This window comes from Emericellopsis cladophorae, assembly GCF_022114955.1.
Source record: "Emericellopsis cladophorae strain MUM 19.33 chromosome Unknown NODE_56_length_136797_cov_115_582007, whole genome shotgun sequence".
NCBI classification, from domain to species: Eukaryota; Fungi; Ascomycota; class Sordariomycetes; order Hypocreales; family Bionectriaceae; genus Emericellopsis; species Emericellopsis cladophorae.
The window spans coordinates 90,814-115,397 of record NW_026250981.1 but is presented as its reverse complement, the minus strand read 5'-3'; the positions used below and the strand labels follow the sequence as shown (position 1 = coordinate 115,397).

General features: G+C 53.6%; 9 protein-coding genes across 9 annotated transcripts; 4 read left to right on the top strand and 5 right to left on the bottom strand.

The window, feature by feature from the left end:
- Positions 1-1,260: 1,260 nt before the first annotated feature.
- J7T54_003879 (serine/threonine-protein kinase-like protein) lies at positions 1,261-5,011 on the bottom strand (the record flags this gene model as incomplete). Its single annotated transcript, XM_051509225.1, has 6 exons — positions 1,261-1,481; positions 1,533-1,832; positions 1,884-3,565; positions 3,618-4,340; positions 4,389-4,659; positions 4,918-5,011. 6 exons carry the CDS (start codon positions 5,009-5,011, stop codon positions 1,261-1,263), a joined length of 3,291 nt encoding a protein of 1,096 aa, XP_051359799.1.
- A 2,873-nt stretch (positions 5,012-7,884) lies between these two features.
- J7T54_003878 (Rho1 guanine nucleotide exchange factor-like protein) lies at positions 7,885-13,407 on the top strand (the record flags this gene model as incomplete). Its single annotated transcript, XM_051509224.1, has 6 exons — positions 7,885-7,906; positions 7,993-8,036; positions 8,101-8,840; positions 9,105-11,676; positions 11,728-12,378; positions 12,430-13,407. 6 exons carry the CDS (start codon positions 7,885-7,887, stop codon positions 13,405-13,407), a joined length of 5,007 nt encoding a protein of 1,668 aa, XP_051359798.1.
- Positions 13,408-13,838: 431 nt separating this feature from the next.
- On the bottom strand, positions 13,839-14,492 carry J7T54_003877 (uncharacterized protein; the record flags this gene model as incomplete). Its single annotated transcript, XM_051509223.1, has 3 exons — positions 13,839-13,998; positions 14,058-14,194; positions 14,265-14,492. The coding sequence occupies 3 exons, from the start codon at positions 14,490-14,492 to the stop codon at positions 13,839-13,841; spliced, it is 525 nt and encodes a 174-aa protein (XP_051359797.1).
- Positions 14,493-14,869: 377 nt separating this feature from the next.
- Positions 14,870-15,279, top strand: J7T54_003876 (NADH:ubiquinone oxidoreductase 10.5kD subunit; the record flags this gene model as incomplete). Its single annotated transcript, XM_051509222.1, has 3 exons — positions 14,870-14,955; positions 15,023-15,129; positions 15,188-15,279. The coding sequence occupies 3 exons, from the start codon at positions 14,870-14,872 to the stop codon at positions 15,277-15,279; spliced, it is 285 nt and encodes a 94-aa protein (XP_051359796.1).
- A 306-nt stretch (positions 15,280-15,585) lies between these two features.
- J7T54_003875 (uncharacterized protein) lies at positions 15,586-17,211 on the bottom strand (the record flags this gene model as incomplete). Its single annotated transcript, XM_051509221.1, has 2 exons — positions 15,586-17,070; positions 17,152-17,211. 2 exons carry the CDS (start codon positions 17,209-17,211, stop codon positions 15,586-15,588), a joined length of 1,545 nt encoding a protein of 514 aa, XP_051359795.1.
- A 1,830-nt stretch (positions 17,212-19,041) lies between these two features.
- Positions 19,042-19,699, bottom strand: J7T54_003874 (uncharacterized protein; the record flags this gene model as incomplete). The annotated part of the gene is made up of 2 exons (XM_051509220.1): positions 19,042-19,110; positions 19,178-19,699. The coding sequence occupies 2 exons, from the start codon at positions 19,697-19,699 to the stop codon at positions 19,042-19,044; spliced, it is 591 nt and encodes a 196-aa protein (XP_051359794.1).
- An 898-nt stretch (positions 19,700-20,597) lies between these two features.
- On the bottom strand, positions 20,598-21,123 carry J7T54_003873 (putative redox protein-like protein; the record flags this gene model as incomplete). The annotated part of the gene is made up of 3 exons (XM_051509219.1): positions 20,598-20,678; positions 20,740-21,060; positions 21,112-21,123. 3 exons carry the CDS (start codon positions 21,121-21,123, stop codon positions 20,598-20,600), a joined length of 414 nt encoding a protein of 137 aa, XP_051359793.1.
- A 1,181-nt stretch (positions 21,124-22,304) lies between these two features.
- On the top strand, positions 22,305-22,740 carry J7T54_003872 (uncharacterized protein; the record flags this gene model as incomplete). The annotated part of the gene is made up of 3 exons (XM_051509218.1): positions 22,305-22,437; positions 22,486-22,589; positions 22,642-22,740. 3 exons carry the CDS (start codon positions 22,305-22,307, stop codon positions 22,738-22,740), a joined length of 336 nt encoding a protein of 111 aa, XP_051359792.1.
- A 1,072-nt stretch (positions 22,741-23,812) lies between these two features.
- Positions 23,813-24,315, top strand: J7T54_003871 (60S ribosomal protein L14-A-like protein; the record flags this gene model as incomplete). The annotated part of the gene is made up of 2 exons (XM_051509217.1): positions 23,813-23,941; positions 24,001-24,315. 2 exons carry the CDS (start codon positions 23,813-23,815, stop codon positions 24,313-24,315), a joined length of 444 nt encoding a protein of 147 aa, XP_051359791.1.
- Between the last annotated feature and the right edge of the window lie 269 nt (positions 24,316-24,584).

Genomic DNA, 24,584 nt, shown 5'->3' with positions numbered 1-24,584 from the left:
TCAATGGCACAGGTAAGAGTGAAGAATGATGATTCAAGGTTCAAGATGCAGATGTGAAGAGAAGCTCGAGGCTGAGATTAAGACTGATCAGCTTGTCCGGAACAGATCCGAAGGGACCAGCATGAGCTCCAGTCATGTCGACGTCAAGACGTTGCCAGGCCCCTCCTCGAGACTGGACGGGTCGGCAAGTGACGCTCTCCTGCGTGACAGTCTCGGTCTGGCTCGGGTAGATGGAAGCTCGCTGAATCAAATTGCTGGTGGTGGCGGCTGTGATTGACGCTCCCAAATGGGGTGGCATCCTCGACCTCCAATGCCCACGGCACTCCGACAAAAGCATGTGCCTGTCTACGGTACGTACCTGCCTTGGGGGCTCCAGAACTGCGTCATCGGAGCGCGGGGTCCAGTCTGGGGTTCAGTAGATCATAAGATACCGTGTGTTACTGCTCGGCCTGGATGGCCATACAAAACTTAACAGATATTATCAATGCGTCCACCGCCATCATCCATGGGCAATTCCAGACCTCTGCCTGCACTGGTCTGAGGATGACAGCCACTCTCGTAATGAACGGCAGCAGGGTCATTTGAGATCGCTTCATTATCATCAATCCCCACAGCAATCGCGCTAGCCCAAACAATGTGTGTGATGGTCCTGTACTAATTGACGGCGGGGAGCAGGCTCATTAGAGTCCCCTCCCTCCCGACCGAGAAGCCGAGGCTGCTGTGTCTCTTGTCGAGATGGACGCATTGAGTTGCAGACGATCGATATCCGTTTCTTTCCGCTCCCCATACAAGGCCTCGCCGAGGTTTGCCTTGCGCCGTTCTCCGGCCGGCTAGTAACCGAGGCTGTGAGCTCCAGCTCCAATAATACTACATCGCCAACACGTGAGATACTGCTAACGTACTGGCTTCGGCTAGCAGCCGAGCAGGTATTGCGACTTGGGACATTCAAATAAACACCGGATACTTTTTTTCAAACGCCCCTGTCACGAAGGCGAAGCGAAATCGGCATGAACGAACAAAATGACTATCAAGTTAGACTAGTAAACTGAGTACTGTGCGCCCCCGCCAATGTCTTCCTGCTTTACGTACGATGCAGGCAGCACAAGGATGATCCGAGGAGACCAGCTGCCAAATGCAGATGACAAACCTCTACAAAGGAAATGAAAGTAGCTATACATGTGCCTCCAGCTTCATCCAAACAGTAGGGAGACTTCTTTAAAAGAAATCAAAACGAACGCGCACATGAACACCGCGTGCCCATCACGATTGCAGGGTTTTGATCATCATCTTCTGCTTGGTGCGCTCTGCGACAAGCAGGTGGCGGCTGTCAAACACTGTCCGCATGGTGTCGACCACGCGATGAAAGCTGCTGGCCGCACCACGCTCTTGAGTGAAGCGGACAATGCTCAGTGGCTGCCGTTTGCCGTGCTCGATCACCGTCATGATCTCGGCAGCAAAGGACACTTCCTTCAGGTTCAAGTCTATGTCACCATCAGCGCATGTCATGAGCCAACTATCCCGCATGTACTCACAGTTCTTAGCTCCGACCCTGCCAAAGATGATGTTGCGCTCCTTGTCAACCTGGATTCCCCTAATACCGTACCGCCGCCACTCGCGCAGCAGGATCGTAACCTCCTGGCGAGCTCGTCGGCGGGAGATGGACATGCACAGATAATCTGTCGCCGGCTTCACCCGGAATAGGCGTGCTAGCCAATTCTGCTTCACTTCAATGCTGCGGCTGCCATCAGTTGCTGTGGAGTCACGCCAGTTGACCTTTGTGTTTGCTGGCCGCTTCGGGAGATCCCCACCGCCAAACGATCCTTCCGCTTTGTCTGCCGGGTCAGCGAGAACGCCAAGGCAGCAGCTGGGGGGTGGAGGCTTACCGGCGATGGACATTTTGGGTTCATCGCTCTTGTTTCCTTTGAAGAAGGGAAACGGGAAACTCTTCTTCTTCCTGACCACAGAGGTCTGTACTGCTGCAGCGCCTCCACCCGTGTCGGTCGTGATCGAGCTTAGGTGTTCCTGGGACGTTGCAGCAGTCGACGTGCCGCTGCCCGTCCCTGCCCTGGATGACCTCTTGAACCAGAGCTTGGACTTCTTCTGTTTCATGCTGGTAGCTGTGTCTCCAGACGTGGTTCGATGGCTGGAGTAATCATGCTCGTGATCGTTCATATCCTGCTGCCGCTCCTCAATTGTGTCCGCCATGGCCTTCTTTCGCACGTTCAGAGGCTTTGGAACCTTGACAGGGTTCGGTGCGCTCGGTGAGTGAACTACGCGAATCGTGTTCTCGACCTTGGTCAAGTACTCGACCCCGCGAGCCTTGGGTGGCGTGCGAGGCGGCGCCGAAACGATCCTGGCCTTGTCGTTGCTCACGACATTGAGTGTCTGGTCCTCGCTAATGGGGGGCATGGCATCAACCTTGCGTGTAGAGTGGCTTTGAGCGGGAGCAGACACGACGCGGCGATCTCCATGAGGTGCAAATTTAACAGGCACGGCCAGTCGGGCAACCTGCTCGACGCCCCTCTCGTACTCCACACTATACAGAGAGGGAGCGACACTGCTCGGGGATGAAGGCCTGTACACAGACTGTTCCGATGGAAGGGGGGGGAGGGGTCGCGAGTCCCAGGGTTTGACAGACGAGACGTCTGTAGCGGGCGTCGTTGGGCCAGACCCATCGACACTGAAAGTAAAGGGCGAGTCGCGTTGCTTTCTGTCCCCTTCAGCCAACGAACCAGCAATGGACTCTTCTTCAATCAGTGAGCTCCGGAATGCCTCGTCGCAGTCTTTGGCAATGTTGCTGCTGAAGTGACGCAGTTCCTCGGTGAACATCGAGGTTGGGTCCGGTGTCGACGGCGCCGGTGCGCCATTTGCCTTTTCGTACTGCCCTCGGTCGTTCACCCGTGGCTCGGGAGACTGAGACTGCGAGCATCGCTCCTGATGGGCCGATTCGCTCACCAATGTCGTGCCAGAAACGGCTTGTTTGATATTCGACCGCGAGGCACCGACGGTGTGGGACTGCTTTCGAACGTGAGAGAAGTCGACGCCACGCTTGTGCCGCAGGCTTGGCCCTCTGGCTCGGGTGTTGTTTGGTCGAGCACTGTTTAGAGATGTCATTGACCCACGAGACGACGGCGGCCGTCCACCAGGTGCGGTGCGATTGGAATTCGCGCGCGGTCGTCGGGCAGCGGAGTTGCTTCGCAGCCTCGCGGCGTGCGGGCTTTGGCCGGCAACAAGACTCTGGTCCCTGTGGACTGTGATCTTGGCATGGGTGACATTCGAACCGCAGGATTGGAGCACTTGACTATCCATGTAGGGGTCGTAGCTCTGCACGGTACCTGCTTCGGTTTCGGTGGCGTTGGAGATGACCGTGAAGCGGGATACGGATCTACCGTGACCGTTCGCGCGCGGTTGAGAGAACTCGCAGGTCGAGACACGCTTCTTCCAGGCACCGGGTTTCAAGTGGTGGTAGTCACTCATCGAGTGAGCAAGCTCAGGCTTGAAATCCTCCAATTGCTTATCCCTGTAATTGTGCAACAGCCAGTAGAATGCCTTCTGGTCGTTCGGCCTGGGGAGAGTCAGTCATCGTTCACGCGGCAGCCAAAAGGTCGGATACTTACGTTTCGCAGGTGAGCTTGAGTTCGAGGTCGTGCTCGCTGAACATATGCCACATGCTGCGCAGCTGCCGAACCAACTGCGGATCAATGTCCGCCCTCAGCACAGGAGCATACTGGAAGCCCCTTCGTAGGTCCCCAGGCTGGCCACCATTCTCACCGTAAGGGTCGAGGTAGTTGTACTTTTGCACCAATGGGTGTCGCCAGATTTCAGCGAGCGTTATTCTGCGCTCCGGGTTGACCTGGAGCATGCGGCTGACAAGATCTTGGGCCTCGAGACTGAAGTGGTTCGGCATCTGATAATGGCCCCTTTTCGCCTTCTCCATCATGGTCCTCATGTCTGGATCGTCGAATGGAAGAGAGGCGGCAAGCATCGCGAAGAGGATCACACCCATGCTCCAGATGTCAGCCCTGTCGCCCCGGTATTGGCGATTCTTGAGCAACTCAGGGGCGGCATAGTGAGGACTGCCGCAAGCTGTGGCTAGCCTGTGCGTATCAGTCTGGTGCAAAGCAGCCATGCCGAAATCCGCAATCTTGATTTTGTGGTCGGTTGTGATAAGAATGTTTTCGGGCTTCAGGTCCCGATGACAGATATTGAATGAATGACAGTACCCGATGGCACTGATCATTTGTCGAAAGAAGTACAAGCTAACTTCTTCGGTGAGTCTCCCGCGGGAGTTGATGAAAGTGAAGAGATCGCCCTGGTCGATGTACTCGAGGATGAGGTAACTGTGCAATTAGTAAACCATGGTACATTGGGGACAGTACACAACTTACATCTCTGACCGGTTCTCCCAGATATCATAAAGTTTCATGATATGAGGATGTTCGATAAGCTTTAGTATTGCCACCTCTCGTTCGATAGACATGGGCACACGCATTTCACCGCTCGGACCGCTCGTCGCATCGTTGTTGTCCCACTTGCTCAAGGCGGCCAGACTGCTATCCTGAACCAGGTAGGCCATCCTTCTGTTGACAATCTTGACAGCAGCCAGCTGGTTCGTGACATTGTGGCGGCAAAGGCGCACGCGAGCTGAAGAGCCTTTGCCTAATGTTCGACCGAGCTGCCATGGACCGATGTGCGTCTTGTAGTTTCTCTTGCTGTTTCTACTAGATCCTGATTCGTATGATGCTTGAGACAGTCGTTTGGCCTCATCAGATTCCTGCGGTCGCCGTAGGACAGTTGGTTCCGGTGGATTGGGGGTTAACGGGGAGGCAACGCGAGGGTCGTGATTCGTTGGAGGCGCGTTTTCCTGACGAGAAGCGCGCGACTGCGTATCAGCTTGCTTTCCACACGCCTTCGTACTCCTGGTGTTATCAGACGGGGCATAGCTCGCGTTGATACGATGTGCAGCTTCGGAAAGAGGGGAGCGAATCTTGCAAACAGCGGGCTCAGCCATAATGATTGCCGTAAATGTGGTGGGATTAGCACATGCTACGCAAATGCGATCGCAAATCGGGAGAAAACGAGTGTGGGTTCTCTGGTCGTATGTTGGTCAGCGAATATGGTGCTATGGGTCGCGATATCAACAAGAAACAAGCATCCTCAAGGAGCGAAAAGAGCGTGGTGGAAATGGAAGTGGAAGCGAAAGCGGAAGCCACGAACAGGAAGCGGCAGACAGGATGGCTGAAAGTTAGAACTCAAAGGTATAACAAACGAAGGTGGTTCCCAGGGAAAGGGAGGCGGCTTGAGGGGGCACAGAAGAGCGTTGGGCAGGATAGTGTTGATGGAAGAACGGCCAGCCTTGGCGGGGCAAGATGGTGGTGCAGGCTGGGCTAGATTGGATACTTGGGGAAGGTTGCGCGGACAGGATGGAATGCGACTGCCAGCCATAGGAGGCCGGTCTTCGATGTACTGACAGGCCTTGGGCATTCGTGTCAGCATGCTCGGGTGAGAGCGAGTGGATTCATCTGAACTGAAGTGAAGGGAGACACAGTGCCTTCCAACTGATTCTCCAGGGAGCGATACCTGCCCGGCACTTCACCTATTTGTCAACTAGCATGGAGGCTCGTGAATTGTCGCGCTTTATTTTTCCTTCAAATTCTTTCGATTCCACGTTCGAATTCTTTGGACCATCTCTAGGCTTTCGAACGTTTTCTCAACACTTATGGATTTTCCCGCTCGGAGCGTCCGTTCGAGCAAGCAGGTCTGCCAGGCTTGGATGACTTGGGAGTACAAGTCACTCATTCCAGATCATAAGACTCTGGCCCGCATTCTGAGAATCTTGAAGCCCTCCGAAGGTCTTGTGCATTCCATATCCTGGCGCATGTTTCGAGTGCTGACCATACCAGGTGGCCGAATGTTGGCTGGAATGCACATTAGCAACCTGGCATCATCGAATGCTACAATCCATCATCTCGATATTCAAGTACCGAAGTCGATCGATAACTCATATTCGGCGCATTGTTTGGTACGAAGTGTTCGACAGATCTCACCATGTCTGTTTGCCTCCAAGCGCGCGCTGTATCAACTGCCCTCTCCCGTCAATCTCGAAAGGGCTCAGTGCCACAATTCTCCTAGAAAAAGATGCCCCATGGTTTGGTTGCAGGCAGACGCTGACTTTGACATAACGAAGTAGACGAGACGAGTGACTTTACACTCGTCAGCGCAGAGCGACGAAAGGCAATCTCAAGGGATGAAGTCGAACGCTGGGACGCGTCCACGCGAGCCAGGTCAGACACGTGGGTCCGCGCTACATTCCACTCATCCTGCCCAACGAGCCCAGCTCCTTAGCCGTATGCAAGAAGCGTACGACAGACAGTCGACATTCATGATAGCGCGGGTTCAGAGCAGCAATATCTTACTATTGCATTGCCATATCAGCACTCGTGGCATGTTGCGGCGCTGGGCCAGGACAGTGACAATCAGTGGAATGAGATATCTGTAGACCATTTGGCACTCTGAATCCAACAACCACAGCAGCGTGATTGGTTTAGTGGTAAAATTCTCCGTTGCCATTCGAGCAACGTCGGGGAGCCCTGGGTTCGATTCCCAGATCACGCAATTCTTTTGCTCATGGCCACCACAAGACGACTTAATGTCACCCCTTTTTTTGGTGTCCGCGTGAACAACTTTGGATATATAAGTCATATGCTGCTACGCAATAATCTAAAGTAATTAACCTTGGAATACAACCGTTAGCACTTTTTGCCACGCGTCGAAGTCTGATATTTGTGATCAATTAGCAACGTAACGGTGGAAACTTATGTGATCTCGTCAAAATGCAAAACGAGCCCGTCATCGGAACTGTGCGTTCTCCTTACATATCAAAAGCGCGAATTTGAGGTTGGCGACTAGTCTTTGAAGAAGCTCAAAGACCGGCACGGAGTCTTGTGAGCGTCACCTCTGCTGTCAATTCAGTCTGATGATGTGTAAGCTCAGCCTTAGGGTAGGTGTCGTTCCGGCTCAGATAAAGAGGCCGTCGCAAGGTTACCTTAAAATAGGTAGATCTGCAGGGCAGTAGCAGCAACAGTCTGAGATATCACGACCTCTTCGAGACGCATGTGCTGACAAGACAGAACAACCGTTCTGACAGTGGGCTTAGTTACCAAATCTTTATCGTTGTTGCGAACTTGCGCTTGAGCTGTCGACTGGACCAGGCAAGGCGTAGTTAATACGTGTAGAGTCCTGCTACGCTAGTGCTGGTGGGAGCCCAGGGCCTTGTTGCCAAGACGCGCTGACACACGGAGCATTCGGTCGCGAATACGGAGTACGGATAGATGCATCAGTTCAAGCAACGTTGAGTGGCGCATGCCGTGCACGTACAGTAGCAGACATCAGTTCATTACTTCACTCATTTGATACTGACTCCCTATCATTGTGCAGCAGCGCAACCCAGACTCCAGTGCAGTCCCGGGGGTTGATACGTACAGGTATAGACGGTGACGACACTTGGACCCCTTCCACGCGCCGCGACGATTTCCATCCTGCACTAACAGCTGAGCACTTCACTCACAACTACCGCTGATAAGACAGTCCGCCGGTGCCCGACTCCACGCTGTACACGAAGCCCACACCCCACTTTGACTCCAGAGCGTCTGTCAACCTCTGACAGCCTGACAGGGCCTCCAACCCTTGACCTCGCGGCCCTCTCCATCATTGCCTTTGCATGCTTGGGTCGAGCTTCTTCAACGGCTTTGCTCATTCCTTTGCCAGTCATTATCCTCGACAGCCTCGGGCGGCAGAGCAAGCATACGCGGCGACGCCCCCTGCGAGCACTACAATAGCGCAAACCCGATCAGTCCCCGCCAGGTCAGACCCGACTATCCTCACATGCGATCCTCGGCATCCTATGGTACGCACATCAAGCACATGAGTTCGACAACTGCTGCGTGAATACTGGGCACAGAGGTCGTTGACCCGACCCTTTGGATTGCCCAGACTCTCGCTACCTTATCAGCCCTACGCGCAAGCCCACACGTCCGGTTTGCGACAACCAATCCATCCCGCGACCGACTCCATTCGCTCAGGCTGACAGGTCCAAGTGAGGCGCGCCGACTGACGAAGCGAAACCTGCACTACTATACACAACTGGCCATGTCATTCCGTGACGGCCAACGACGATACGGCCATGTGCCTCCGGTGCAGTATCCTGTGGCTGGGCAAGCGCAGGATAGGGATGATCAGACGGGCCTAGGACTCGGTCGACGCCCGAGCTTCAATAGCGGAGACGATAGAGCTCATCACGCCCCGTTGCAAACCAGTGCTCCCACATATGATGGTGCAGGCTATGGACCGGCGGGAGGTGACGAGCTTTTCCTAGCCAGCCCCAGCTCTACGGCTTCGAGCACCAGGCCGCCAACCCGCGGCTCCACGAGTGCTGCCTTGTCTGGGTTCCAACACCAGTACCAAGACCCAGCCGCCTCGACGCCCCAGCAAACGAGTTACAATCCTCAGAGCTTTGCTCAGCCAACCTCTCCTATCTTTGCGAGAACACAGTCGACAAGCCTGCCGTACCGCCAATCGCAACCATCGCCTCAATACCCAACGCATCGAACTTCATTTGCCCCGTCACCAACCAACTATACCCCCCAAGCGTACAACCCGGCCGCTTACGCCAGTGCGACCTCCCCTCAACGGCAACCTACATATCATGGGTACAACAACTACAATCCACAGGAGCAGGCCTACGCCGGAGCCCCGGGCCCCTCCCACACGTCGCCAACGTCGGGGCATGGCCAGTCTCCCTCCTTCGCCCACCCAGCGTCTTTTCCGCATCCTGAACACGGGTACGCGCAACGACAAAACAGTAACGCTGGTACATATAATCCGTCACAGTACGCTGCAGGTGCGTATCCATTGCATGGTTCCAACGGAAACAGCCCTGGGCAGCAGGCGTATACACAAGCGCCATACCCGACCACATCGTACATGCCTGTTGGGCCTGCCAGTACTTCGATGAATGATCACAGCACTGCTGCCTACACTAGGGGCTCAAGGGCCAATTCTGCCAATTCTATATCGTCGCCAGGAACGACATCGGGACTGCAAAGACACCCGACCAATGCGCCGCTCCCGAGGCGCCCTATGGACACAGACCCGGGCTGGGACCGAGGGCCTGCCCAAAACAGCAGCTATGACCAAGATCAAGAGCAACTCATGCACGACATTGAGGTGGAACTAGGTGCTATTGGTCCCAGAGGAGGCTCGAGGGGCTCAAGACCACCCTCACGACCCGCTAATGGCTCGCACGAGGCACAGTTTTCCGATGATGGCAGCGAGCATCTACGGCGGTACAACTCCTCCGCGACCACATTGGCGCACTCCGCGAGCATGGCTTCGACACGACGCCCGTATGCGAACTCGGCATTTGACGAGGACGACGATGATCCCGAGGGAACTGCCGGCGTCATAGCTATGCAGCAGGCTGAGCTTGACGATCGACGCTTCAGTGGAGCAACTTTCACCTATAATAACGACTCTACTCCTCCAGCAATGCCTTCATCTGCATCGACTCCTCTGCCCCCTCCCCCCGAAGAACAGGATCGAAGCAGTAGCGGCGGGAGCGAGGTGGGCGGTGGCATGGTGGATTTGGGCATGCTGAGCGGTGGATACGCGGGCAATCTCACGTACGGAGATGTGGGATCACCCCCGTCGGACACGAACAGCAGCCGCCCTTTGCCTTCACCGAACTATTTCGATAACCAATACGACAGCCGCAAACCAGAGCCTAACTACAGTGGCGCTATTATGGACTATGGGGGGACAGGTGGACTCCAGTCGCCGAGAGAGCCCCGGCTCAGCTTTGACGAGGGTGATGAGCGGGTGTCTCTTCATTCAAAACAAAGCGGTGACTCGGGCGGGCCGGAAGAGTATCAAGACCTCTTCTACCACCCTGGCTTGTCTAACCGACCCTTGCCCATAGTTCCGCGTCGCGGCGCCGGATCTGACAGTAGCTCCATGCTCTCAGTCAATACCAACAATCGCGGACATTTGCAGCACACATACTCTACAAGCGCCGACTTGCGGTACCATTCTCATGACAATCCCGAGGCCTTGTACGACACCACGACACCGGGCTCGTTGCAGCCAGAGCGATCCATTTCTCTCGTGGGCCACAGCAACACGCCGCAGGTCTACACACCCGCTAGATCTAGGACAGACGCTGCCGAGGAACGCAGGAAGTTCAATCGCCATCAGCACATTGCGCCCAACACAGGGCCGCCCTCCATCGATTATGATGCTGGTAGTGTTGGCGCATTTGATGGCATTACTCTGCCCACTGGCCGCAAGCGGCGGTTCGTGCCCTCGAAGCTGAGCTCTGGAGACTTCCGACGATGTTCGGAGCCATGGGCGCTCAGCAATGTCGAGGCCTGGATCCGGGACATGGCCGACGGGGAGGTGGACTTGAGGAGGAAAGCCGTGGAAGAAGGCTTGGTACTTCTCTTCACCTTCAAAATTCCTACAATGAACGTCGCCGATGCAGAAGTTCTGAGCAGTCGCATCGTGTCTCTCATGCTCGATGCTCAACTTCTCCTACCCGAGGAGGAATGGGTCAAGTTTGGCGACGGACACATCTCTGGAGTCTTGTGGCAACTCACAGGGTCAGGCTGCTACGCCCCGAGGCTACACGAGCTCGATATACCCGGACGCTGTTATTCTACCCACTGTACCAGGACCGTCAAAAAGATTGACCTAGACGAACTTGATCCCGAGCAGAGCAGAGGCCAAGAGTGGCACGTTTTCTATGGCCTCACGAAAGAGGACATTGAGAGCAGGGACAAGAAAGAAGTCGAACGTCAAAACGTTCTGCATGAGATTGTGACGGGAGAAGAGAATTACATCAAGCAGCTCGAATTCTTCCGTCTCGAGTATCGAGACGACATGCGTACCAGGAGACCACCACTCATTCCGCCCGAGCGACAAGAGAAATTCTTCAATTCAATCTTTGGCAAGTTGGAATCGGTACTCACTATCAACAAGGACAACCTTCTGGCGCAACTCAAGTATCGCCAACAAAGCCAAGGCCCTTGGATCGTGGGGTTCAGTGATATCCTGCGTGAGTGGATTCGGAAGGCCCGCACCCACTATGTCGAATACGCCTTTGGCTATCCCCGTGCTGAATACATGATTCGCAACGAAAGGGACAGGAACCTCACTTTCAGAAAGTTCACCGATGACAAGGTGAAACTCAAGTCTTCTGGCAAGCACGACTGGGCTCACTTTTTGATCGCGCCGATCACGCGACTTCAGCGTTACGTGCTCCTTCTGGAGAGTGTCGACAAACTGATGAAAACCGAGAGCGAGGAGAAGACCAACCTACGAAAAGCCATGGCCGAAATCAAGGCCGTTGCGCTGGAATGTGATGCCAAGGTTGACGAGACCAACAAGCGGGTAGAAATGATGCAGTTGGACCGGATGCTAGTTCTCAGGCCATCCTTTGAGACGTCCCTCAACCTCGATCATTTAGGCCGTCAATTGCTAATGCAGGGAGAGCTTACGCGGCTGGGCTCCAAAGGTGTACGCTGGGTAGATATGCATGCGTTACTGTTTGATCATTGCTTGATCCTGGCCAAGACAGTCTATACGCACACCAAAGAAAAGAAGTACGATGTTTCGAAAGAGGTATGTGGCCCTATGGATTCAGGAGGTATGGGACGCTGACAATACATGAAGCCAATCTTCATGCCCCTGCTCTTTCTGGAGAGTGTGAACGACGAGCCCATCCAGAGACAAAAGGGTATCACGACACCCTTGGGCCGGACGACCACGTCATCTGCATCAGGCAATCAGATGACGAAGGTGGCTACGAACAACAGTGGCAAGCCCGTACTTGAGCATGCTAGCACCAGCTCATCTCTAGGCACATTGGCGCCAGCTGGATCTGGCGATGGCGATGGCCGCATCCTGTATCCCTTCAGACTCAAGCACTTAGGACATGAAGTGTATGTGCTGTATGCTTCATCGGCAAGAGATCGGATGGAGTGGTGCCAGAAGCTCATCGAAGCCAAGACGAACCATGCAAAGGCCCTCCATGAGCAGAACGCAGAGCCCTTCCGTTTGCGTGTTTTGGCCGATGCCGCCTTCAACTACGAGAGCTCGCTTCTTGCCCGGACACCCCCTGTGGCCGTCAAGGGTACACCACTAGACCGCGCCATCCAAGATCTTGAGGGTGTGCTTGGCTCAGCGCAAGGCATAGCGCCCGTTTGTCGGGCGCAAGTCAACTGCGCTACTGGCTTCTCGGCATTCGGCAAACCCGTGATTGCCATTGGAACAGACTTTGGTGTTTACATTTCCGACCCGTCTAACCCTCGTGGGTGGGTTAGAGTAAGTTGTTTCCAAAAACCCACTGCAGAACCTTGGCTAACCACCTCTCAGACGGTCCAGGCGACCCGCGTTACTCAAATTGCGGTGCTGGAGGAGTTCCAGGTGTGCCTTCTGATTTCCGAGCGCTCCCTCATATCCTTCCCACTCGATGTGGTAGCACCAGTGTCAGAATTCGCGCCTCCAAGCAACGACAGCACTCGCCGAGCGCCGCAGAGACTGGCAAAGGATGTCACGTACTTTGCCACTGGACGAATGAAGGACCGCACGCTGGTATTCTACAAGAAGAAAGAGGGCCTCCACACAACGTTCAAAGTTCTGGAGCCCATCTACCACAAGGCCACGGAGAAGAAGCGCTTCTTCGGCGGGCGTAAGGGCGGCCTTGGCAGCACGGAAACCTTCCGAGACTTTGACGACTTCTTTTTCCCGACCGAATGCTACTCGCTGAGCTTGTTCCAGACATATATTGCTGTGGCAACGTCCAAGGGCATTGAGATGCTGACGCTGGATAAGAAACAGCCCATGTCGATTCCAGATCTCAAGGGCCCAGCCATTGCGAACATCGCCAACCGCATCTCCAATCAAAGACCTCTGGGTATGTTCCGGCTGAACGAGAACGAATTCATTGTCACATATGAAGACTGCGCTGCATACGTCGATAAGCACGGCGAGATCAGTCGCACCCTGATTATGGAATATGCGGGTAAACAGAAAAAGGCCCGCGGTGCAACCATGTATGGCCAATACCTCCTACTCTTCAACGAGGATTATGTCGAGGTCCGCAATGCGGAGAATGGCAGATTGCGCCAGATTATTGCCGGCAAGGATGTACGCGTTCTGGACTACGGTATCAGAGGGCCAACGGGCAACAGCGCTGCCGCCGCCAGCCACACGCAGGGGCGCAATGGACACTTGCCCAACGTGGGCGATGCGTCCAAGGGCACGGTCAAGATTGCCATGTGCCACCCCGAATTGCCAGGCAGGCAAATTGTGCTGGAGATGCTCCTGAATGAGGGGCACACTGATTCATGAGGAGGGTCGGCATTGTGACCGATATGGAAACGCGGTAGGACAAGTGTATATCAACTGCAATTGGGGGACGGTCAGGTATTGACGGTATGCGCATCAAAGTCGTCTTGGATTGAACGGATCTGTTGGTTAGTTATGGCATGGCGTTCTGGTTGAATCGAGCGGCCCCTTTGGCTCTTGATATATATTGATGAAAGCGAGATAGTCGAGATGACTTGATTTGACGTTGACGATACTACGCGCCAAGGGTGACTTTAAGATATGGCAGCGAACAAGTAGTTGATTATTTCCAACCGGGTTGATATTATCGACGCAGGTCTACCGACTAGAAAGCGGACCCAATCAAGTGATACATGTGGCATCTTCCTCCGCGACAGCGTGCCCCTGATCCTTTACCTCGCATGACCTGTCTTGGTTCGAACAGTGGTACAGGTTTAGCTCTTGATCTCCTTGACAGCCTTGACGTTGTGCTTCACCTCCTCCTTTACGTCCGCAACAGCCTCGCCGGCAGACTTCTTGCTGGACTCGTACAGGCCAATGCGGGTGAGCTGGACGATACCAACCATTGCAAGGAAGAAGTTGACGGTAGCGAGCCTGCGCGCAACATTGTTAGCCTTCTCTCGCGGACTTTTCCTATGCAAGAGAACACCCACAGTATGTTCTTGGGCTTGATGATCATGCACCACCTGGTCCAGATCAGACCCGTGCAGGTCAGGGCAAAGTTCTGCGTGAACGAGAGCTTCTCGGCCGGACGGGCCATGTCGGCGATACCCGCAATAACGAGGCACCACTGCGTTGTAATCAAGTCAGCCTTGGATTCTCCCCCATTGTCCTCCCCGCCACTATTGGGTGTCGCGAACCTTCATGACAGGCGCCCAAAAGTGCACAGTCTTGATGCCAACCTCACTCTCCCACGCCTTCTTAAACCAGCTCTGTGCCTGCTGCTGCTGGGCACCAGCCTCGGAGCTCTGCCATCGTCGTCCGCCCTGGTAAAACTGTTGGCTGCGGAAGGGTGTCTGTTGGCGGAAGGCCTGGCGGAAGGCCGGTCGCGACGCGCGAAGAATTGAGGATGTCGCAGAGGAGGCCATGGTGTCCTGGTAACGAGACCGTTAGAACGATTTACTAGGAATATTGCAAGAGTACGAATGATACGTACCAATACTGAGGGTGATACCGAGTCGATTGATGAGCAGACCCGTCGCTGCACGGTTCAGAAAGTTGAGTGTTGAGGTCCGATTTGCGACCGAGTGCCGGAGATCACCCGGCTCCGCCACAAATCCCGAAATACATGCACAAAATACATAACCTTGACTTGAGTTTATGTATATGTTATGCAAGGACCAGTTTTCAGGCGCCCAATCGCAGGACGCCAATTCCAACGACGACGACAACTCTCAGTCGTGCTGCTGCACTCTTCCAAGGAACACAGTTCATCGTCATCACAGCCACGCACGACACAGCAGCCATGTCTGCCCGCTACGCGTTCAGCAAAGGCCTCAAGGAGGTGCGCTTCCTGTTCTGTCAGACCTCGGAGCAGAGCGCCGCCGTCCGGTAGGTCAATCGATTGACGAGACATTCGCGATGCGTGCCGTAGCTGACATTTCTACTACTTGGATAGATCATTCCTCTCGAGAGCATACCCTACCATGAAGAAAAACAACCCCAACGTTCCCATTTTGATCCGCGAGGCGTCAGGCACAATCCCCAAGGTGTTCACACGATACGGTACGATTGAACGAGCGCAGCCCCATCGTCGACACACGAGCTAATCTGGACGGTCTAGAATTCGGCAAGGAGCAGTCGCAAATCCTAGAGGGCCTAACAGACAAGCAAGTGGAGGATGCTGTCACTGGCTTGGTCAAGAATGAATCGTGACGTGGAAAGAGGACGATACTACAGACAACAATACCGAACTGTGAATATAAGGCATGCTGGCCGGCAACATAACTGTGCATCGGACACGGTGATGCGAAGCTGATCACATTTCTTGCGCACTGCAAAGATATCCCACGGTTGAAGCAGGTGCAGTCAGGTCATGAAAAGGATATCTTGAGCGCTGTGCGGCCAGATACTCATACATTTCCAAGGCTGTTGCTAGTTTCTTGCTACTTATTAAGGCTGCTAACTACTTGTACAATCGACACAATCCAATTTGACCTTACTAGACTGGGTCATTTGTCCTCACGATGCGTGCACGTTATTACGCCCCAGCGTGATAGTGGACGCAGTCGTTGCTGAACAATCGCTTGGTAGCTTCCGAAACGGTGGGTGATGTGGCCATGACTCATTGACGCCAATGCCATTCTCCCCATCGTTTCTGGGATCACATTCGTGGTCTTCACCAATGTCCTGTGTGATAGCACCCGACCCGTTGACCCCAAAGGGAGTGATCCACGGGCTGGGAGAGTGGTCCACTGTATGAGGCCGCAGCAGAAGCCTCCAACCATCAATGTCACAAAGGATACCCTCGCCTTCATGAATCTCCGCCTCTGAGCGCCCATCAGACTCTGAAGCAGCTGCTTTGCTTTTCTCTAGATGCCATAACGCCCTCCATTCACTGTTCTCTTTCTTCTTCGCTGGTTCCTGAGCAAGGGCTTCTGCTTTCTTTGCTGCCTCCTTGTTCTGCGCTTCTTCTTTATTGCAGGCTTCCTGCGCTTTCTTCTCCCTCTGGACTAATTTGTACGCCTCTTGAAGAGCCTGCTCATCCAAGGCTTTGTTGTCCGTCTCTTTTTTGCGGTCTGCTTGCTGTAGTTTCTTCTTTCTTTTCTTTTTGTTGTTCTTCTTCACAGGTTGTTCAGAGCTCATCTCCAAACTCGTTGTCTCATGGGGTGCAGTAGCAGACTGCGACACTTGGCCCGAAGGTGGCGTCTCGGCAGCCGGCTTAAACTCTGATTGAAGCACCCGGCCTGTGCCGCCGTCCGTATTGTTGGATGAGCCTTGGTCCATGAGGACTGATGATGGCCTTGGCCCAACATCTGGCCCTTCAGTATTGTTGACATGGGGATCCTGCAAACCTGCGCTTGAGGATAAGGCTGCATAGATGTTGCTCGACACATTATCGCTGGCTTGAGACTCGCGGTAGTGCTTGAGCGACCCAAGCTCTTTGGTTGTTATCCGAGATGTAGCGTTCCCAGAACGTGTAGACCCCTGCTCGTGGCGTACGTTCAGAGGCTTGACTCCCGCCTCGTCGTCCTTCATCAGGTTTCTCTGTAAACTTTTCGACTGGCCAGCTCCAGCGCCCGGTTGGCGCTCTTCTGCATTTTCTTTACGAAACGCCTGCGGTGCCAAATGACTCGTACTGTTGTTCTTCTTCTTGATCTGCCTACCTTGCTCCTGTTCCAACAAGGTCGACACCCCTTTGCGTGGCTGCGGTCGCTTTCTTATCGTGGAGGAGCTGTACTCGCCCCTTTCTGCAAATTCCGAGGACAGCTTGTCTTTTTCCGGCGGCTCGAGCTGCTGCTTAACAATGGCCTTTCCAGATCTATCCTGACTGCCGGCTAGGCTTGGGCACAAGTTATCTGGATGGTCAACGGTCGTATGGGCGTTCGACTGGCTTTCAACGGGCTGCTGCACTATTACTGGCATAGGCTGGTCGGACGATGTCACGGTCTCGGCGGCAACATTGGTTGATGAAGCCGGCTTCATGCTGGAATTTGTTCGCAACACCTTTTGCCCATGGTCTCTGAGCCGTCCAGTTGCGTCACGGTGAATCTGACCTTGGCTCATCCTCTGTGCAGACGGACGAACCTTCGTAACACCCATGTCGCCAAACTGGATGGTTGTGGGACGTGGCTCAAGGGACGCCATCTTGGTATTGTGGTCAGCTTGGCCGGTACTGCTAGGGGTATCGGCATGCTCTGCATTAGACTGTGTCTTCACTGGGGGCTTGCTCATTCCGATCACAGCAGCTTGATCAGCTTCGTGATTTTGATATATGGCAACGGTAACCTCTCTAACAGGCTGACAGGTCCTTTCTTCCTGAAGGCTTCGAGTGGGCTCATTCTGGCGGTTTGCTGCATCGACCGGGGATTTGGCCCTCGGCTGGGATGTAGGTATAGCTTGCAGTGCAGGCAACGCAACCCGAGGCTTTGAAGTAGAAAACGCACCACTCAGGGCATCGATCGCTGGCTCCCTTGTTTGGAGGTCATTGTAGGTATTCGAGGAACGCTGGCTGACTATCGACGAAGGTGTCTGCCTCTTGAACCTTTTCTTGTACGCTTCCTTCTCGGTTGATTGCGGGTCTGTATGATGGTTATGAACCATCATGCTATCCCTATTTGCGGCTGCGACACGTCCTGCTGATAGCTTTTGTGCGGTTGCTTGATTGTACCCAGCGGCATGGCCCAAATTTGGCTGGAAAGATGGCGCGCCAATGTTCAGATGGCTTGCACCGCTCGAGTAGTTCCGCTGAGAATGCGATGGTGTCGGGGGGAGTTGTATGGGCTCATGACCTGTTAGATATGCTGGAGAAGGTCCGCAAATTGTCGCCGCATCTGGGTGGGCAGGCGGTCGAGGATAGCTCACAGGGGGGCCGGCCGCATGCCGTCTACCATTGCTTGGTTGGTAGTCCGTAGCTTGTTGGCGATGAGCCGTTTGCTGATGAGTTCTGCTATATGGCTTGTGCGAGCGTGGCGTTAAAGCTGTGCGATCCACGCGGCCATCACATCTGTGAAACGGGCCAGATGCTGAATGGGTTGGGGATAGGTAGCGAAAGTTTTCTGATACATTTCTGCGGTTGCGAAGCGACCGCGGCGTTGAGGGAACATCATCCGCCCCGTAGAGCGAGATGGTTTGATCGCCGTGATTGTATTGACTACGACCCTGACTCCTGTACGGAGCAGTTTCCGAATGGGCCGCTTGACCAAACTTGTGGTTCTCTGGCTTCTCTGGTCGAAGCCCAATTTGACTTGGGAGAAGTGCATCTGAAGGCCACGGACTCTGGTGGCCCCGAGAACAATTCAAGTCCCCTGTCGCGTCAAGTTCGAGAACACCGCGCTGAGCCTGGAAATTGCTCGTCGGTGCAGTTGCCTCGGCTGAGGCCGGCAGAATTGCCCCTGCGGTGGTCGCTGTAGCTAGGTGCTGGTCTGATGGTGCGGTAGTTTTCTAGACGTCGCGCGCATCTCCGAACATCTTTTGCGGCGCGGGCGCAGAGGATCCCCTATTGTCGCTGAGAGGATTGGTTCCAGACGCCGTTCTATGACTCATCCGCGCATATCTGTCTTCGGAAACAGTTGAACGAGATCGTGTTTCTGTGAGCATGGACTCTTGAACAGACTTTGGGGATGTCGATGCTTGAGCAGGCGTGGCATATTGGTATTGGTCTGGGGACAGAGTTTGGGCATTGTTGTCTGCGTCAGAGCTTTGAGAGGTTGAAAATCCGAGCCATCGAGGTGGACAGTAAGAATTTCCCGATACTATGGTTGTGCCATCATCTGTCACGTATCCGGACCATGTTCGGGTCCACGTCGGGTTCGTCTGTGTTGAGAGTGCTATGAAACTTGTTAATATTCCTTTTTATGTATTCTGCCAAAAACAAATACGTACCTGGTTGTGGACCATGCAATCCCATGTGCCATTCCACCAAAAGCCTCTTTTGTTCTGTGAGAGCCTCTTCGAGACGTCCATGCACTTCATCGGTCAGAAGACGTTGTAAGTCAAAGCCACAGTCATGTTGCGGCAGGCAGGCAGTGATGGGAACACCAGGTGCTGGGAAATGCAACAACTTGTAAGCATTTCTCGGCTGACACGCCCATGAGCAAACCCAGTTGTGGACGGCTATTTTCAAGGAATCCTCCACACGCTGCAAATTGCTGAGATCGATGTTGGATATGCCAGCAAGAACATTGGCCAGGTTCACAGCTCCATAGTGATACAAGTCGTAACTGTCGAAATAATCGTAGAGTTGTGTGTTGATATCGGGTCGTTTGTTCTTCACTTGCATCACAGCGCGCCACTGCTTGCGGGCCAACGACTTGCACACCGAGTGGACCTGAGAAACGCTCCAGTGGAAGACACGACGCTCGGGAAGGAAATGCTGCATGAACCGAAAGGGTCGTCGACCACCGTTCCGGGAGAACAGCGCAGCCGAGCCCGGTGGCACATGGGTGTAGAAGCTGCTGGGCACATCATTGTCGATAAGTTCGGGTGCTTCAGCTTCAGCACGATAACTCTCAATGACCGCAGGATCGTCTAGAATCGGGAGGCCATTGCTGTGGAAGTCTTTGAATCCTCTTGCACGTGGGTTTTGTGCTAATTCCTTGTCGATTATGGTCAGCAGCTCTTGTTCCAGAGACATGGTGAACGGGGCGACTCTGCCCAGATATCGCAGGATGTCGGAGCTCGACGCAGTTGGAAGCAATGCTGCACAATTGAGTGGTAGAGAACGATATTGCGGTGGAGGGCAGAGTGAAAAAGTGAAAAATCTGCTCCGGCCAGGTCAAATAAAGATGAGAGACAGATGGGATGAATGCGAAGTTCGTTGCTATGAGAGCCTTCATTTCACTGGTCGGCTGAGTGGTGACTGATCAGGGATAAAGGCGCACAGTTACCTGTGGTTGCTGCCAATCGTGAGGCAAATTTGATTGACTGATGTTTAGATGATCGTGCAGACACTGCAACGGCAGCAAAGCAAGACCGACTTGGCCTTCACGGTTGATTCACGTAATGAGGTCGTGCCTGCTCTCTGCTTCCAATGCTCGATTGTACGCTAAGGTGCTACTCATTTGTACTTTATCAGCCAGGCTACCAGCAAGAATTGAGCGTTCGAAGTAATCGTGGAGATCTGGTACGTTCGTGACACGCTGAAGCCTCCTTGTGTGATCTTCTTCGCTCGGCCAAGACGTCGTGGGTCAGGGGCACTCTGGACCAGACCACGACCTGTTCATGAACATGTTAACCGGGCGGCGGCATGTTCTTGTGATAGGATTGGTGTGTTCACAAAATTCGAATAGCACACGATCCATGTTCGGCTCATCACATCGCTCTTCGCAGTCTTGCTTCGCACGGCTCATACTGGCTAGCTTCAGCTTGCCTGATGAAACGGTAGCAGGACGCCTTCGACTCATGAGGTGGTTTCCAATATATCATTTGAGTCCAGAGGGAAGAGTTAGCTGTAGTAGTACAGGGGTATACACTTATGATCCATAATCATGTCTCGATTTCGATCCCCGCTGATCACCAGTCGGAGGGCTGGGCTATTTTGTGGCATTCAGAAGCTTCAGAATGGCCGACTCATTGTCTCCAGATATCGCCTTGCCGTTGTTCCAATCTACCACCTGCATAAAGTCAGTTGCTAACCTTGACGCAGATGTCAACCATGTCCAAGGGTCAACGTACCAATGGCCTACGTAGGCTCTCTTTGCTCTCCTTGAACTTCTTGAGTGCGTCCTTCTCGTCCTTGGCACCCTCAATGATGGTGGAGATCTTGCTCTTGCCCACATACTCTAGGATTGTCTGGACCTGGTCGGCGGTAGGGGGGTCCTCTGTAATGTTGAGGTCGAACTGCTCGCGCTGGGTCTGGTGGGTGTGATCGCTGGCCTGATCAATCGTTGCGCCAGCAGCGGCGCTGGCTGACACTTGCTTCAGAAGCGTTGCGACGCGGGTCGAGGCAGGAGAGCCGACCTTGTGGAAGAGCGTGACGATATCGAGCGATTTCGACTGCTGAGGTTAGCCATTGAAGCCGTCGCAGGCCTAAGCAGATACACCTACAAAACGGAACATCTTGTAGAATCCTTGTGACAGCCAAGTGGGTGTCAGTAAGGCCGGGATCGTGTTGTGTTAGAGCAGTGGTCGTTGTTTGATGTCGGAACTAAGGTATCTTGAGCCGCTCCTCCAACTGCTGCATGATGACTGCACGCCGGTGCCCAAGATAGGTAGAGAGCATGGTGGTCCGTGCATTTTTTTTCTCCGTCTAGGAGTCCAGGACACTCCGTCATGGTTGCTGAGCTACCCTGCACTTCTCTTTGATTATGGGATGAATAGCATTACCCAGGGCTCCGTAAGTAGTGTAAAATTATATTTCTACATCGCTTCTCGACTAGTGCCATGTTCGTCGAATTTCTCAGGCATGTAGACTGTACAGTTATAAGGGCATATGGAAGGGAGGAATATTGAATATTTCATTGTAAGAATGGAACCTTGAAAACGCAAGACACAGAACACTGGCCAGTTCGTTGGAGCAATCAAGGCTGTGTACTACCAATATTAGCTCAAAAAAAATAAATCATCCCAATGATTGATCACTAGGAATCGGCTCTATTTGTTAATATGGTAAGCTAAGGCGCCTGTCACAAGTCGGTGTTGGCACACGAGGCCGTGCAGCAGATACCACACGACCTGGGACGCAATAGTTGTCTCGTTGTTACTTGTGCTTCAAGAGCTTTTGGGAGTTGACTTAAGAGTCAAATTCGGTCTAAATTGCGAACATGCCTCCATGAAGAAGTACAAGCTACGAGATAGCATCTCGAATTAATTTCCTAGCTTCAATACTTGCGCACCCCATGGTGCGATAGACAACCTACCTAACGTTGAGAGTATCAGCACATTGCCCCTCCATCCAGCCTCGCCTGGCACGCGAGCATCTTAGGAACACAGGATCAAACCTCCGCCTCGCCAGCACAGGAACGGTGCCTGAGCACCATTCAAATTGCGGCCCCATTGCGACCAGAAGCTTCCTGCATGACGTCGTTGCGTCAATTGCGGGAGACGACGCTTGCAAACATCGATCTCAATCGTGATGACGTATGACGTCTGAAGCAACAACTTGTGGAGAATGGCGCAAACACTCATTCTCATTCTTGCCTACAAAACTGCTTTTCTTCCCTCCTGGATCAGTTTGTGACATCAAACAAGCACCTCTCTGTTCTTTCGCAAATAAAACACCCAAGTCAACAATCATCATCATGTCTGGAAACTCTTCTGTCGGCCAATCTGGCGTCTACGAGGCCGGCGACCAGCGCAACTACAAGGACTCTGAGCTGAAGGCTGAGCCCTACCAGGAGGGCAAGGAGAACTCCCACAAGAACCTCGACTCTAGTATGTCATGTGGATCATACGAGATTGCGCCAGCTAACAACTCTGAAGAGGACGAGCGTTCCATTGCCAACAAGCTCGCTGCTGAGGAGCGTAACAAGGGCCCCTCTGATGATCGCGAGACTGCGGCTTCCAAGAAGGACCCCACTCTGCCAGTACGTCTCGAAGCCAACAATGGTATAATAAACGGTTACTGATTATGAGCAGGCAACACTGCACGGCAACGAGCCTTCAAAGGGAGCCAAGCTCGACGCTGAGTTGCAGGCCGAGGATGAGCAGCGCCTCCGCGAGAAGAAAGGCAAATAGATGATACCAAGCATTGCCGGGAGTTTGGGCCAGCGGCGTTACTTGTAGCATCCACGGATAGCCACAATTCACGATAATGAAACGATGTACTTCACAGTGTCTAATGTCTGAAGGGATATGAGTAATTTGCCGTGATGAGTTTTCCTTGGGGAAATCTCAGGCCGTGTCGACAAACGGAGCATGGCAAAGTTGGAAATGTTCGTTGTCAGTCGGCAAGCCACGGTACTGATAGGGCTGTCCAAACACACTTAAGACGAAAACACACATTCAGCGTACATGGTCGGGTTCGTTGGATGTCGTGGACATAAGTCAACTGGAGCAGACCCGGCACGCACATGGCATCACTCAATGCGAACTGTACAGCGAAAGCCGAACGAGCTCGATCGTGCTCTGGCCATTCATGGGATTCGCTGAGAACGAACGCTCGTCGACATGAAGGTTCGGAAAGCCATCTGCCTGAAGACGAATGTTAGCCTCTTGCTTCCAACAAATCTGTAACAATAATGTTGTCATGACAATTTCAGAATATGTAAGAATTAGATATCATATGACTACTCTGATATAGCGACTCCGGCGAGAGTGCCACCAGGTAGAATCAAACGCAAATTACCTCATCATGAAAGAAACTAGATATAAAGAAGATTGTAACTTACCATTCGTGGCTGTCCTCACTCTGGACGAGCTGTAGACGCCAGACGCGACTCAGGTTCAATGTAGAAAAAGATCAAATGCAAACAGCTGCGAAATTTCTCAGCTTCTCGACAAGGTCAATTGGAGGCTCAAGTGGCCCGTGCACCCAACACACAAGTGTGGGACCGGGACCGGCACAACCTGTGCCCGGAATTTTGCTTAGGGCACCGGGATTTCTGCCCGCACACTTGCAAGGTATCAGCGTGCATCAAAAAGTCCCTGGTGATATCTCGGCTCCAGAACACATCCACCAACGACCGACGGAAACGACACTTCACGACAACAGGTACGATAATTCGCCAGCGAGACATCTATTTGTCGCGCGCAATACTATTTTCGATTTCGAGACCCGAGGCTGACGCCGAAACAGAATACCGTCAAAATGGGTGATGCCACGATTGAGGGTTCCGCCTGGCGCCTCGTTGAGGTCGGCCGTGTCGTTGTGATCAACGGCGACCACCCCGACGCCGGCAGGCTTGCCGCCATTGTCGAGATCATCGACCACAAGCGCGTATGTTTTGGATATTGAGAAGTGGAATGCAGGACGTGATGGACTGACATCGCATGCAGGTGCTCGTCGAGGGTCCTTCATCCAACCCCGAGCTTGCCACCCGCCGACAGCCCCTCCGCCTCTCCCGCGCTCTCCTTTCGCCTCTCGTCGTCGAGGGCCTCGAGCGCGGCGTCCGCCACGCTACCCTCAAGCAGCGCTGGGAGAAATCCGAGATCGACTCAAAGTGGGAGCAGACCAACTGGGCCAAGAAGCGTGAGCAGAAGTCGAGGCGGGACAACCTCACCGACTTTGAGCGCTTCAAGGTTCTCCGTCTCAAGAAGCAGCGCCGCTTCGAGGAGCGCAAGGCGCTGGCCAAGGTCAAGGCCTCGGCGTAAATGGGGTTATTCGCATTTGGAGTCAAAAGGGCAACTACGGAGAGGTGACATTAGATCGGGCAGGGAAGACATTGGGAATCAGGGCGGCCAGAGCATAGCCACGTCGTTTTGTGCCAGCCTGAGCCTTGAAACCATATAACCATCCCAAAGGGCTGTATGTCGTAACGCATTTTCGCAGACGGACGGCGTCAAATGGAAAATTCCACAATCATCTGAATTCAAGGCGCAGGGCGGTTCTTTATGCTACTCTCGTGAGCCATCATACGTGA